At 29.1% G+C, this 17,268-nt stretch overlaps 1 protein-coding gene and 1 non-coding gene across 2 annotated transcripts; one reads left to right on the top strand and one right to left on the bottom strand.

Annotated features, from left to right (window-relative positions):
* Window positions 1-5,984: 5,984 nt before the first annotated feature.
* TRNAE-CUC (transfer RNA glutamic acid (anticodon CUC)) lies at window positions 5,985-6,056 on the bottom strand. Its single transcript has one exon. It is a non-coding gene; the product is annotated as a tRNA-Glu (tRNA).
* Window positions 6,057-10,424: 4,368 nt separating this feature from the next.
* LOC148298681 (C-type lectin mosGCTL-1-like) lies at window positions 10,425-16,765 on the top strand (the record flags this gene model as incomplete). The annotated part of the gene is made up of 2 exons (XM_088276715.1): window positions 10,425-10,533; window positions 13,089-16,765. Coding segments are annotated over 2 exons (360 nt in total), but the record flags the coding sequence as incomplete, so codon positions are not given.
* Between the last annotated feature and the right edge of the window lie 503 nt (window positions 16,766-17,268).

Here is a 17,268-nt window from a genome sequence, read left to right as displayed (position 1 = left end):
TCTGAATAATAACTAAAGTATAAAATAAAAAGTTGTTCTTTAAATAAGACTCCCCCTCCCCCTAACTTACCCCTCTCCTTATTTATAGAACAGTTTTTTTTTAATTTTATATTTTAGGTATTATTCAGACCTTATGGTGGAAATTTAGATTCCGAAACTAGTGGTCATTGATAAACTCAAATGGTATAAAAACAAGTGTTTCCTTAATCATTGCTACAAAGTTTTTGTTTTCTTTTATAATGTTTACAAAATGCGCCACAAATTGTCAGCAAATTTATATTTTAAAAAATTGTTATCCATATAAATTACTTATTCGTTGAAAGTTTTGTACTCTTTATTCCATGGATTTTATTGACTCAGAAGTGATAAATCATTTTAATAAGACTATCTATTGGCCCAGTCTTATTTGTGTTTGACAGAATATTCAATATTGCTTGACCATGCCCCCGGCAAAGTCGTTTTCGATAGCATTAAGCCATCAATGTTTCGACCGGTTAAATTAAGCTGTACGTACGCATTAAGCTGTGCCGTGAGTACGATTTTTTATGGAAAAATCACGCATATGCGGTAGGTATAAATATGTACATATATAAATATATATATATATATATATATATATATATATATATATATATATATATATATATATATATATATATATATATATATATATATATATATATATATATATATATATATATATATATATATGTGTGTACATATATGTTTATATTTTACTTCTCTTTAATTTATTATGCAGGCATTCATTTATAAATATGTGAAAAATAAAAATAGAAATTAAAAATATATGTTGAATCTTGTATATAAATATAAAATAAAAGATAATTAATAATTATATAATAATAATGAACTGAAATACAATATGGTAGGAAGATTATTTTATTAATTTAAACCCAAATAAAATTTTCGGAAACCAATATGAAGGAAAAAGAATAAAGAAATACTGCAGATATTAACTAACTAACTAACTACTAACTAACCATCACGCCGCTTCCCCGCAGGGGTAGGCAGAGAGAATCGAACGCCACACCACTCTGTCTTTGCAAACATTCTTTGCCTCTTCTACATTCATGCATCTCCTCATACATACCCGACGATTATTACGACTCCTGACCCGGCCGCTTTCAAGTATTTGACATACCTGATTGTGCCAAGTTTTCCTCGGTCGTCCTCTGCTTCTTTTTCCAACTACATTTGCTCCATAAATTTGTTTAACCGTTCTTTCTTCACTCATACGCTCCACATGTCCAAACCATCTCAACACACCTTTCTTAATTTTATCGATAATGCTTATCTCAGCCTTACATTTTTTCCTTATTTCATCATTCGAACATGTATCAAACATCGTTTTGCCACACATTCGTCTGAGGGATCGCATTTCGACTGCATTCAGTCTGCTTTCATCCTTCTTTTGCCAACTCCATGCTTCGCTTCCATACATAAGGGTTGGAACCAGAACTCCATTGTGTACTGCCAGTTTAGCTTCCGCTGATAGATTTTTATTTGCTAAAACTGATTTTAGTGCACCATTCACTCTGTTCCCAGCATTCACTCTCCTTTCTATGTCATTATCAATCTTTCCATCCCTAGAAAACATACTACCCAAATATATGAAATCATCTACCTGTTCCAAAATCTCCCCATTTACCAATATTTCACACTCAGATCTACATTCATCTCTTTCAAAAACCATGATTTTGGATTTGCTAACATTCATCAATAAATCACTTTCCTTGCAATTTTTTATGGCAAAAGCCATTATTAATATTTTTAAAAATCTTTTTTTTTTCATTTTATATTATTCTTTGATCGCTCATTTGAATGCTAAAAGGCTGCTTTAAAAAAACCGTGTCAAAAATCTTTTTTTGGGTCGTGTCCGTCGTGATTCTAGAGAAAGCCCTTTTATTGAGAAAAATATTATTTGGATATAAAACTTAACTTTTAATTACAAATTGAACTAAATTACATATATATTTATACATACATAATTTATATGAAATAATATGTGTATCAATTGAAAACTTACATACTTAATACTTTAAATAAAATAAATAATATAATTTTTTTAAATCGCTCTAGACAGATCGGCTGCCCAAATTTAAAACACAGTAAGGGACATTTTTTTGTAGTACTTTTTTTTGCATTTATGGACTAAGTAGAATCTACTTAGTCCAAAAATGCAAAAAAACGTACTACAAAAAAATGTTCCTTACTGTGTTCCAAATTTGGACAGCCGAGATGCCGTGGTTTAGTTAGGTAGACGCTTGACTGTGAAACTGGCGTCGCGTCGAAGCCCGCCAACCGCAAAATAAATTCATGAAAGATTTATTTGAGATATATTTTTAGATAAATTTTTAGATATATTTTTAGATCAATTTATCTTAAAACATTTTTTTATAAATTTTAAAATATTTTAAGATAAATTGTTTTGGATGTTTGTGATATGTTTTTCACATTTATTTTGCCTTTTCTTACTATTCTATATATAGACAAGCCTCTATAGGGCTTTGGACGCCTTGATACACGTACATACATTTTTCGCCTGTATGAAAAACTGAGCCCTATTGCGTAATGCGTTAGTATGTAAATTTTCTAATAAAGATGTCAGTTTTTAGTTTACGATCAATTTGAAAAACACAGCAATTAATCCGTTTTTTTCAATAAGAAATCAAAACATCGAATATATTATTTGTAATTATAAATATACGCGTCAGGTGTAAAACCAAACAATTCCGCATTTTTTCATATTGTTTTGAATCGATTATGATCTAAACCAGTTCATTACTTTGTGCTCGATCCAAAGCTAATTTTAACATTTTTTTCAATGTCACATTGAGGTATTTTTTTCTGTTTTTGTTCCGAGACAATTTGTGTACTGCGCAACGATTAATGTACAAGTCAGAAAATTTAATTTGACTAATTAATCAAAAATCTTTCAAAACTTTATTATTCAATAGGTGTACCCGATAAGCGTTCTTGTGGCTCAGTTTGGTGAAATGATAAAAATGACAATAAAAAGCACACATTTCTTAAGTTTAATTTAACAGTGCATGTAAATTAATAATAAAAAAATTGAGAATTTTATAAATAAAAATAGAACTTTGTTTTTAACCACTTTTATTTTTGGTATTTTCAGCAGGTTTTGTCAATTACCTAGACATGACTTGTCCATGTCCATCACTAAAGTTGATAATATTCTTGTCAAAGCCAGTTAGAGAAAAGTATCTAACATAAAAGTGGTTAAAAACAAAGATCTAGTTTTATTTAACAATGTTTTCAAAAACATTGAAAATGCAAAGTGATAGCAAAGTGGTAAATATATATATATATATATATATATATATATATATATATATATATATATATATATATATATATATATATATATATATATATATATATATATATATATATATATATATATATATATATATATATATATATATATATATAAATATATTTATGTATATATATATATATATATATATATATATATATATATATATATATATATATATATATATATATGTATATATATATATATATATATATAAATATAAATACTCTTTGCAATTTACCCCGAACACTTGTTATTGTATTTTACATAAATATAATATTACATCACCTTCAGAGGAATGTGACTTTGAACTAGTTTCGTCATTACGAACAGATGCTCGGCTTGTGAAATACATTTTTTTCACTCATTAGCATACATCAGTAAGTTATAATATTAATAATCTGAATTATTTTTTTCAACCATTCTTAATTCATAAATGCAAATACTCCTTTGCTTCTCGCCTTCTTAAACATCAAATGTCCTGTTACTTGTAAATAAAATTACAGTGACGTCGTTAGTAAAAAAAAGCTTTTTTTTAAATCAAGTTATTCCAATTGACAGTACGTAAAAAAAGTTCACTCTTTAGAATAAAATAAATAAGACATTTTAAAATATCTTATTTAAAACTCTTTTAAAAGATTTTCCATAAAACTGGCTATAACTAATTCCCCTTTAACTAAAACTGTTTAAAAAACTTTTCAACTTGGTAAGTACCTAACACATCAATATACTTTTTTTTTATTAAATGTATATTAATAATAACAGTAAGTATAAGCACGGTTTTTTTTTTCAATAAAAAAGGTCCCGTAATTCTTCTCATCTTCGCGTCTTCACATCAAGCATTTTACTTAAAAAATATGTGTTCAAATATCATTACAAAATATTCATTATAAATACTGTATTTTATCATTTTGACGAATTATATAAATATAGATTGTAATTACCGAAGCGCAAACATTGTTTCGTGTAGTTAAATTTGAAATTTAAAAAAATATACATACCCGTGAAAAAAGGTACCGGAACGTAGTTCGACCGATCCGAGGAAAGCTGGACAAAAGCACAAGCCAATCATCGTTTTATCACGCTAACTGAAGCCGGACGGTAAAATTTCTGAAAAGTGCTGAGCATAAGTATTTACAATACTTGAAAGTGGTCAGGTCAGGAGTCGGAATAATCGGCGGATATGAATGTGGAGATACATGAATGTGTAAGATGGGAAGATTGTTTGTAAAGACAGAGTGGTGTGGCGCTCTATTCTCTCTGCCTACCCCTGCGGAGAAGAAGCGTGATGGTTAATAGGATGGTTAGTTTACAATAATTATTATTTTTTGTTGATTTTAAATACAGATAAGTTTTTTAAAGCAAACATGAGACAAAATTGAAACCAAAATTGGAGCTTACTCAAAAACAATTAAAACGTTAAATTTTACTGGATTCTTACATACATATAACATAATCTTAATAATAAACACAATATTTAAATATTTTTTTCTAAATATTTTAAACAATATTTCACTTAACTAACGGAGGCGAGTTTTGAAATTCAACCTTTAAAATTAATTGTTTTTTTTTTTTATTAACGACTATAGAAGTGCATATTATGTTTCAAGTATGAATAAAAAATTATAACAATAGATGAAATGTGGGTTTAAATTAGTTCTGAAGAGAAATGCATAATGATATATCATATAGGAAAGGCCATACTAAATGAAGTCTTCCTACACTTTACGTCCTCCCACAGATAAATTGTCACTGTAACGAAATGGTTACATTTATGATGGCACATGTAACAGTTTACTTTTATCCATAACATTAAAATTCTGGGCACCATAGAATAATTTGCTGCAAAAACGTCTCAAATATTGATCGGCTGTAACTACCAAAATCCCTTATAAATCCCAGTATTCTATAAGTCGCAAAAATCCAGGTATTGTTGTACGTAAATTATTTTATCCTTAAAACACCATTTTTGTATTGATTTTTTTTTTTAAATAATAAAATGATTTGGAAAAAAATAGCCTTTGAACGGTAAGCAGTAAAGTTAATATTTTTATTAGTTTAAAAATTATAAAAAAAATTCTATATACATTCTAAAAGACAAAAATATCCAATATACATTATTGAAAGAAATCGGGCGTGTAGAGACATGTTTTCTCTCCGTGGTCGGCCGCTGATTGAATTCTGTACTTACGAGTAAGTCCTTAATGATACAAATTTATTTATTTATATGACAGCAGTTTTGTCTTGCGAGGGCTCAAACTGTCAACATGACAATCGTGACTTTGCCGTTGTATGCTTGATGGCATGAAATGCTCTTCGATCCGCAGTTATTTCGAAATATCATATGAATGTTTTTTTATGAAAACAATGAATAGTTGATGTTCGAATTGTGATATAAGGAAAGAATACAAGGCTGAGATTATTGATAAAATTAAGAAAGGCGTGTTGAGATTGTTTCGTATGATATCGAATGAGCATTCGACAATAATGGTACATTAAAGTTATTTCATTGAAGAAAGTATTATTTAAATATTGATATAATTTATTTCGTCTTAAAAATATTACGTAACATATTTTTTTTGTAAAAGCGTTATTAATAAAAATAAAATTACGACAAAAAAATATATTCCGGTACCGGGAATCGAACCCGAGCCTCCTGGGTGAGAGCCAGGTATCCTAGCCACTAGACCATACCGGAGATGACAGGACTCGAAAAATTTTCATACAAGTCATTCAAACAGCTTTCTATAAGTAAGTAGATATATTAACTCCCAATTTACCAGGGAATCGTATTGAATATTTATTTTTAGATACAGCGATAAAAGGTCTCATGCGAGCTTTTGAAAGCTTATTCATACATACTTTTTGAAGAAAAAAACAAATCTTATTTACATTGTGTAAAATTTATTGGAGCTTTTTGTACACGATAAATGTAATAACTTGACTAAAAATAGATTTTTTTATAATATACATATATTTCTCATACTTTTTAAAAAAAAAATTATATGCCATACGTATTTTTTCACCTTTTCATTTTTAGATATTTCTTTTTTTTCATTTCTAAAATCTGTTTTGCAATAATTAATTTTTTACATTTTTTAAACCATCGTCTTTTTTGTTTTTTTAAGCTTGTATTCTTATTTCATACTTTTTTTGACAATTTTATAATTATTACTTTTTTATCAGAGCTATACTTTGAATTGGGTATTTTTAACTTTATTTTATCCCGGTATTTTTTTCTCGGACACACGGTTTATTTTGACAAAGTGGTATAAATATCTTCAGACATTTAAAACGAAAATATTTTTTTTTTAAATTGGAGTGCTTTTTACTTCTTTTATTATTTCATTATTACACCTTATAATTATAACATTGTGGACAAAACCACCGACAGATATATTTATTTTGCTTTTTCGTTGTAAATATGTAGAAACATAATTTTTTTTTTTTCTTTCAAACCCTTATCCGCACCCAGTGGTGCATAGGGCACTGCATCATATAAACACAGTATTATCTTGATCCTTGACACATGAAGGAAAGGTGATCAGCCCTCCGCTTCAGATACCAGTCCAGGGTAATATTAAATTTGAAAAATATTTAGTAAATTGAAAAAAATAATTACACAATACCTTTTCTTCAGAATGCACAAAGAACACTTTCTGCTCTGTAGCGGGTAAATATTAAGTTTAAAAAAATGCCGCTTTTTCTGGGATATAGTACATTTTCTGGGCATTCTGAAAACATGTGCAACTGAAAATTATCGATTTTTGATATTTGACGTTGTTGAAAGGAGTGACCGATTTCTACAAAGTGACTGCTGAATCTATTAATAATAATAAAAAAGATTGTTATATTTTATTATTATACTTACTTTCAATTTCAAGCTGTTAAGTATTGGTAGTTTACTTATGTATTTTACTTTGACCAAATGAAGTAACATTGACCTGAATTTTCAACAAATTACTTTATAACATGTGCACACTATGCAGGCCATCATAAGGGCAACTCGACCTTTACTTAAAATTATCCAATAACTTATTTTTGAACTTTATTAATACTCACATCAGACTTTTGCGGTTTAAATGCTTTAATATTTATGACGCAGTAACGATCTTTAACATTTCATGGCAATTTTTGAGTTATCTGTAATAAAATTGAATTATTTCGGTCTTCCAACTCTTCGTTAAATCGTTTCTCGCTCGTGCATATAACTACATATAAGATTTAACGAAAAGGAAAGTCACGCCATGTATTTTATTAGTTTTATTATTGATTTAAGTACATACATGATGTTCACGATGTACTTAAGTCAATAATAAATATGATCTATCATTATTATTATTATTCACAACATTTTGTGGGAATAATAAGGAGGATTTTCATCTCACCAATAGATGTCTCAAAATTATTTCAAAATTGGTTCATTTATATAGAACTTCCAAGAATATCAACATAGATGAAGAAGAAAATAAATGGAATAAAAAATCTGGTCAAATTATAAGCTGCATTAAAAGTGAAAATCAAATTTTTAGGCGTTTTCCAGTATGCAAAATAATCCGTTTAAGATCCTGCATACATCTAAACAAAAGGGTCTCTGATAACAAAGATGGCTCTAGTGAACTAACTTAAAAAGCGTCATGAGATTAATGATAAATGTAGAAGCCCAAACAATTGAGAGAAGTATGGTTGTCAATAGTGGATAGAATTGGTGGATGTTACACGTGTGTAAATTGATCACTTAAACCAGCCTATGACGGTCGTCAGCCCCGTAAATGCCCAGACTTCCATATTCTTCTTCATCTTTGATGAGATGTCAAAAAATAATAAGGAGTGTGTCCAAATATTTGTTCACAAATCTGGGTATTCTCCTCTTAGGAGTTATTTTTACATCTTGATATCTCACCACAGATGAAGAAGAATATGGAAATCTGGGTATTTACAAGGTTTATGACCTGTTATAGGGTGGTTAAGTGACACTTTACACACGTGCTACATTCATCATTCTTCGCATAATTGACAACCACACTACTCAAATTTTTGTAACACTTAAATGACACAGTACATGTGAGTTCATAACAGCCATCTTTTTTGGTTTGAGGAATGTTTCATTGAGCAGAGACTTTTTTATAAGCTACATAAAAAATTAAATCACTTAACCAGGTTATGACCGGTCGATAGCCCTGTAAATAACTAGATTTCCATATTCTTCTTTGTGTTTATTGAGATGTCAAAATGGAATCAATAATTTATTTAATATAACCCTGGACCTAAAGCGTGAAACTGATAACCTTGCCTCCATACAATTTAACGTTGCATCTATTATATGTGATGCAGTGCAACTTAAAATCTCGAAATAATATCAGTATATTCGTAAATTCATATCAAGCAGTCGGTTATTTTGATTATTTAGTGTTATACAGTAATATGTTAAGATAATAACTATATCAGTTGTTTTCCACAGCCTTGAGAGATACTTAGCGCAATTCTAACACATTTGTTTTAGCAAATTCATTTTTTGCTGGCATTTAAGTAGTACTCCATGATTCGATACATCATGAATTTCACCCAGGGCAGTTATGTAGCGATGCATAAAAAACGGACCAATTTGAACATCGGCTTTAAAGAGTATAATAAATAATCAATGCCAATATTTTCTCAGGCCTCTAAGTGTATAGATATTATACTAATAATAATGTATTGATATAATATTATGAAATATGTGCTTAACAGTGATGAAACGTTAGAAATAAAACAAGAGATGCGGACAAATTGTTGCGAATTAATACCATTAGATGATAAATGCGTTTTTTTCTTCGTTTCAATCTTTTTTATACATTATCTGATCTATTAGCACATGATTATAATCTTACGCTAAAGCTTTCTATAAAACAGTAATTCAGTATTTAATCAGAAATAAAAATTCATTAAATATTATTTAATTCTAGCTTTACACTGGTACGCGTTGATGTGGCTCAATCTAGCAAGATGTAAAATAAATAATATAATAGAAAGCTCAAATTTTTTGTTCACAATGCTTGCGAAATAATAAAATCTATCAAAAATCGATGAAACAACTATTCATTCATTCAAACCCTTATCCGCACCCCGATGGTGCATAGGGCACTGCATCATATAAACGCAGTGTTATCTTGATCATTAACACATGAAGGAAAGGTGATCGGCCCTCTGTTTCAGGTACCAGTCCAGGGTAATATTGAATAAATATTACAGTGAAAACATCACTTATATTTATTCGACCCTCCTTGGGAATCGAACCCGGGACCTCCAGTACGGTAGCCGAGCGTGCTGACCATTACACTACGGAGGCGGACCAATCTAAAATCTAAATATTGAAAATAATATGTTACAGCAATGCCAAAAAGCACACTGTCCGCCGTAGGCAATACTTGTCATTCCGTCTATTGTTGTTAGGTTCAATAGATGGCGCTGTCATTGGGAAAAACTGTTTTTTGTTACAAAAACATGTTTTTAACTGTCTCAAGTAAAAACACCTGTCACAGGCAAATAAAAACTCGCGCGAATTCGAATCCAAAGTGGTGTCAGAATTTTAAATCAATCGGTGAATACCTTATGGAGATTTAAGATTTTGAGCAAACGAGCCTTTTCATTTTTATTTATATAGATAATATACACGCTCGTTTTGGAATGCAACATTGTATGAAATATTGATGCAATCGGTGAATAGCTTTAGAAAATTAAAGATTTTGAACAAACGAAAATTTGAATTTTTATTTAAATATAACCTAAAAATACAGTATTTTTCTAGTTGTAATAAAATATTAACAGAAGGACTCCAATTTAAAAACGGTTTTCTTTTACACGTACGTTCTGAATCTACCTTATACTTAAAATCATAAATTGTTTGTGAAAGATGTCAAATAAAAATGTAATATTACCAACGGCTTATAAAATTATGTTTGACGTTTATAACGCCCAAGATTCAAATGATATACGACGACATCGTTTCTACGCGTTTTATTCAGTTTCAAGAATTTTTCACATTTTTTCAGATTTTCTAGGTTTTAATAAATGGATTTGATTTCAGGCCAACTGGTTCAAGGCTGCGCAGTACTGCCGTTTCCACGGGATGCATCTCGCCTCCATATCGTCACAGGAAGAGAATGACAAATTGGAGAAATACGTCAGAGATTCAGGTAATCCCGTATATTTTGATTCTACATTCAGATTTGTTCACATAAAATGGATTCTATTAAAAAATGAGGTATTGGGGATTTTTTGAAATGATTATTTCCCTTATCTGCACCCAATGGTGCATAGGGCACTGCATCAAATTGTTGCAATGTTAACTTGCACATTCATTATGTGAAGGTTTATATTATCCACTGACACTTCGTGATGGAATTGCATTTTAATATATTATTAGATTAAAACCAATATTTTTAGCTTTTCCACTTAATTTTTATTTGACCAGCGACCGGGTTTCGTCGTTACAGACATCATCAGACTGGTCTGACGTTACCGACATCATCAGACCAGTCTGATGATGTCGGTAACGACGAAACCCGGTCGCTGGCCAAATAAAAATAAAGTGGAAAAGCTAAAAATATTGGTTTTAATCTAATAATATATTATGTGATCAGTTCTGCGATTCCAGCACCAATAGAGGGTAATATCAAATAAATATAACAATTATGTCCTTGTTCCCACTGACGAAGAAATAAAAATAATTAATAAATCATCCTTCATCCTTCATCCTTCAACGTTCCAAGGACACAACACTAAAATTTAGACTAAGCTTCACATACGGTGTTTGAAAATGATGCGGAATGCATCGACACACGTGTTATAATTGATTTTATGCAATAATAGTATTTACGAAGTAAAACTTTAATAAAAAAAAATAAAAACTTATATTATATTATAACCTGGGACCTCCAACATCGAACCAAAAGTTCTGATCACTAAACATACCATGTAGGCAGACACACAATAAATACTAATAAAAAACCCTTATCCGCACCCAATGGTGCATAGGGCACTGCGTCATATAAACGCAGTATTATCTTGATCGTTTACACATGAAGGAAAGGTGATCAGCCCTCCGCTTCAGGTACCAGTACAAGGTAATATTAAATAAATATGACAGTGAAAAAAATCACAAACATTTATTTTACCCCTCTTGGGAATCGAACCCGGGACCTCCAGAATAAATAGTCTTAAATAACAAAATAAATAAATAAATAGTCCACAATAAATAGTCTTTCAATAACGAAGGTGATTTAATGAAATTTAAATAATTTGTGTTATATTGTAACTTAGTGATTATCAATTTTATAATTAAAATATAACTTTGTTTCAAAATCACTATAAAAATTTTTATTATAACTGAATTATAATGTCTACCGGTTTCGAAGCTAACCGCTTCTTTATCAAGACTGATTAATACAATAAAGAAGCGGAATATTAAAGAAGTGGTTAGCTTCGAAACCGGGAGACATTATAATTAAATTATAATAAAATATTTATAGGGATTTTAAAACAAAGTAACATTTTAATTATCAAATTAAATTAATTTAAAGGAACAATTTTAAAGCATTTTCGTTTAAAATCGGTTAATGTTTGTATTTAGACATTCATATGTGTAAATACAAACATGCCTACCCACACAAATCATTGACATAAATATAAATTCCTAATTGTTTTCGAAATATATTGTACTACTCCATCATAATCCTTGTGAGTAGGCTGCTATGATAGCAATTTTCAATTTCTTTGATTAATGAGTATTTTGATGCTAGAAGCTTTTGTCGATAAAAAAATATGAATTATAATACAATGTCTCCCAATGTCTTATGATTTACGATACGTTACCAATATGTCACAAGCTTTAATATTTTTTTACGCGAACAAACTGCTGGCTTTCTTAAAGCGTACACAACAATCTAGCATGATAAAATACTCTAATTTATTTCAATCGGATGTTTAAATTAAAATGCTCAAGGTGTTTTTAAAAATAATGGAATTTAAATTCTTTGTTCACACATAATATTTCGAGTCTTGACCCATTTTTCAGTCTAGCGTGAACAGGCATTCCGGAAACCCTTGTACATTTAATCATTACTATATTTTATTGAATTTTTAAAGAATTCAAACATACATGGGAAACTTATCTTCTTCTTTCTTCTTCTTCCATTCAATTCAATTCAATTTATTTAATAATTAATATATACATTACAAACTAACTATCGGCAAGAAGCATAGCTTTATCAGCATACAAAAGGCAGCAGATATTTTAAGAAATATTAGTACTTTTATAGCATACAAAAGGCAGCAGACAGCAAATCGATAACGCAAATTCATATTAATTTTTATATTTTAAATATAATATATTTTAATTATAGTTATTTTGCAAAATCACTGAGAAAATGTGTTGACATAGAAATTTACGAAATTGTAAAAGAAACTTGTTTTTCACTTGTTTTTTACCACTTGAGTTTATTTTATTATTACAACTAGTTTCGGAAGCTTTGCTTCCATCTTCTAGACCTGAAGATGGAAGCATGGCTTCCGAAACTAGTTGACATAATAAAATAAACCCAAGTGGTAAAAAAACAAGTGTTTTTCTTTTACGATTTCATCATGTCGTACCACCAAGTGAATGCCGAAGCAACAAATAAAATAGAAATTTACGTGTAAAAATTTATTGACAATTTGTCAAATTGAATTCATAGTTTTTTCATGATTTCAGGCTACGGAAACGAGCATTTTTGGACTTCCGGTACCGACTTGGCCGAAGAAGGCTCCTTCTTCTGGATGTCTTCCGGAAGACCCATCACCTTCACCAACTGGAATGCCGGAGAGCCGAACAACTTTAGGTACGAGAACGGAGAAGAAGAGAACTGCCTGGAGTTGTGGAACCGGGACGGGAAAGGACTCAAGTGGAACGACTCCCCCTGCTCCTTCGAGACCTTCTTCGTGTGCGAAGTAAGGAACGACTAGTTCCACAGAACCGGTTCAAACGGAACCGTTTTCCTGTTTCCAGATACTTTATCGCGAGTGAAGTTTATCAAATGGAATTGTTCAGTTCCACGATACTTAGGTAGTTACAGACTTGAGAAATTCCCGCTAAGAGCGAGTAAAAATTGACTTTGAAGGCCATGTATCTTATATCTCCATTTTTGAGTATTTTTATTTTATTTTATTGCATAATCTTTGACGCTTGTACCTTTATTGGATGCTTATACAATTTTACTTAAAAGCAATTTCATAATATTCTGATTAATCGATAGCAATGAAATGCGAACTACACGAAAACCTGTGTATAAATATCATCTCAAAATTTCCCTAATAAACTTTCATTGAATTTATGATTTTTTTAAATGTTAAATAAATTTTTTCAACCATAACTGTACAAATGTTACTAATTTTTGTAAAAATATACTTTTAAATGTTTTTTTTTGGTGTTCCAAACATAGCACTCTGTTCCAGTGGCTCCCAACCTTTTAGATCCCATTACGCCCTAGAAGATCCGAAAATATGTATTGTATTTTTTTTATTTGAATTATATACATTCGCCGAATGTAAATACTTTATCATTTTGTATAATTTAAATTCAACGTTCAAACCTTAAATACCAGGGAGTCTTACAAAGTATTACAAAGGCGTTGTCTGCGTGTATATAAGTCATGAATAGATATTTTTTCTTCACTTTAAAAAAAATCTTTTTTCTTATTGAATTAAAGTAAAGATGAATTTACCAACACATTCTTATATCCGTAGATATACGGCCAATACGACGAAAAGCATCGATGAAAAGTAAAATCTTGTAGAACCATGAATATTTTGATGTTATTTTTGCTTTTAAAAGACTTTTTATGAATATTTTGTTGATTTTGAAACTTTTGCCTTTAAATTTAATGACGGGGTATTTCAAAATATAAACGCCAAAACTGTAGATAAGTAGTAGATAAATAAATAATTTTAAGGTGTTTTATATTTAATATCAGATTAATTTTAAATTTGGGAAGATAAATAATTTTACATTTCAAAAATCATACCATTAATTATATACGTAATTATTATGTTATTAAATTATTTAAGAGGCATTATTATACTTTTTATATCCTGCTCTTAGAACAAAAACACAATTGAAAGCCGACATATTGTATAAATGGTAATCACAAACTAAAAAATGTTTAAAATATTTAACCCCACATATGCACAAAAACATGTTAAGTTTATCAAAAAAACTCGATTTTATTATGAACAACAAGCACGTTGGTGCTTAGGGTAAATATACAAGTGCTTATCGATGGATATTGCCGATAAAACATTTATTTTTAATTTATTTTTCACTTGATAAGTACTAATATTTCTTAAAATCTATGGTGACACGTCTTTCGATGCATTCCTCGTCAATTTTAAACACCGTTTTGATGCATAAATTATGCGGGATGCATCAAAACACGTTTCAATAGATTTTAAGAGTTTGTGGTTTTACCATCCATTTTAATATTAATAATGGATATATTTTGATCGCAATATCTATACTATCTTGATAATTAAGTAAAATATAAAATTTTCAAAATTATAATTTCGACAGTCAAAGTTCAAATGTTATTTTACCTTATATTTTAAACTAAATTACTATTCATTGATTTTTATTCGAGTCTCTTTGATTCAAAATGCAAATAATGATTTATTTTGTCATTTGTGGGAATTCTTTAGACCAATAACATTCCGTACAAAACTTATTTTTTTAAATTGGCGTAATGTATTTACTTAGCTGTAGAGTACACGTATCGATATTTTCTGCGCTAAAGCGCTGAAAAAAAAAATATTTAAAAAAATCTAAACCAAGTACAGCAACTGTGTACCTTCAAATATTCTAACATGTGTCACCAACATGCTCGCCAAACATATTTGAGCGTGTATAGGGGGCTTTAAATAGATGCTTCATAATATTTTTTTATCTTATTATTTTTTTCTATTTTTATGTATGTTTTAGGTGCTGTTAGCACCAAAAGTGAGTATGGGGATGCCATCTTTATCTTTTTGGTGAGAAGATTAAACAGTCCTACTGATAGATGGATCTTTTGTGCAATTTTTATGTGTTGTTCTCACTAAAATCGATAAAGTTCGAGAAATTAACGAAGAAACTTACTGCCGTGCGACGATTATTTTGGGATCAAAATATCTGTTCGATTTTATTTGTGTTCATTTCTTGAATCCGTTTTTGGATAATAGTGAATAGGTTATTTTAGTAAACAACACTGCCTTTCAGTAAAAATAGTTCAATTAAAACCACATTTTATTTTTAATAAACGTATAATTCAAATGTAAAAACGCTTATTTTAAGTGGGATTTTTTACAAATCGTTTTCCATTAATGTATCGATTTTTTTTTAATTTGTAGAAAAATACCTATTTTAATATGAATCACATTTTCTTTTTAAAATGTACTTAGTTGTAAGATAAAATAAGAGTAATGTAAGTGTATATAAATAGCATATTATGTAATACTTGATTGAGTATTTGTACGATATATAATTTTTGTATTCATTTTATAAAATCATCTAGGGATTTTTATACAAAAAAAAGTGAATATATAATTTAATATCAATGAATCCCTTTGGTCAAAAGCCATCAAATCAAAATCTAGCAGTTAGGATAATAAAAAATATGTATATATATTTCCAATATATATATACAATATATATATGCAATGTATCCAGTTTCATTCAATCCAATTTTAAACATTAATTATTTTAATATGTATTTAACTAGTCAATAATAAAATATATAGCGAGCACACATTGAATTATAAGGATAAAACTTACATCTTTTTCAATTATAATTCACATATCGCTCACTCCTTTCAACAACGTCATAAATCAAAAATCGACAATTTTCAGTTGAGCATGTTTTCGAAATGCCCAGAAAATGCGCTATATCCCAGCAAAAGGGGAATATTTTTTACTTAATATTTACCCGCTACAGGGCAGAAAGTGTTGTTTTTGCATTTTGAAGAAAGGGCATTGTTTAATTATTTTTTTGAAAATACTGAATATTTTTCAAATGGAGAAAAAACCTTCAGGTTTTACCTAAAAAGATCTGTTGCACAGTAAAAAGTTCAATAAGTGGCTTGATATTTATTTTTAATACATTGTATTATATTTTTAAACTTTAAAAATGTTCTCCTGAAAAATCAAGTTTTTTGATTTATGACGTTCTTGAAAGGAGTGAGCGATATATCATAATTTAAATAAGTTTTAAAAATGTGTCTCAATAGTGTTAATTTTATCTTCCCAGATCAAATTAAACTGAAATAAATAGAAAAATATATATATATATTGTAAGGTTTACACATTATTTCACATATTTTACCCATACTTAATTGTTCAAAGATATTTCTACGAAAAATTAATAAACGTATTTTTCAAATGTATAAATAAGTGTTTTTATTTTTATAATGGCCTTTTTTAAAACGAAATTCGCAATTTTTATTACCAATTTTACTATTTTTAACTTTATGAATCTTTTATTTAAATTTTCATTAAATAACGAAACCATCACTGGTTACTTATTATTAAAAAAAAAAATAAAACAAAAGTGGAATGAGTTGTTCTATTTTATGAAATGCAGTTCCTCCAAGAAATTACTAACCCTTTTTATTTGCTGACCCAAGTTTAAAATGTTAGTATATATATGGAAGTGAAGTATGGAGTTGGCAAAAGAAGGATGAAAGTAGACTGAATGCAGTAAAAATGCGGTCTCTCAGACAAATGTGCGGTAAAAATATGTATGTAAGTTCGAATGGTGAAAAAAAGGAAAGAATGCAAGGATTAGGTAAGCATTATCGATAAAATTACGAGAGGTGTGTTGAAATGGTATGGATACGTGGAAATAACGAGTGAAGCTTTCTTTAAA

This window comes from Brachycentrus maculatus, unplaced genomic scaffold (assembly GCF_059751285.1).
Source record: "Brachycentrus maculatus isolate JH-2025_06_01 unplaced genomic scaffold, ASM5975128v1 h1tg001749l, whole genome shotgun sequence".
NCBI classification, from domain to species: domain Eukaryota; kingdom Metazoa; phylum Arthropoda; class Insecta; order Trichoptera; family Brachycentridae; genus Brachycentrus; species Brachycentrus maculatus.
This window is presented reverse-complemented; position numbering and strand designations above follow the sequence as displayed.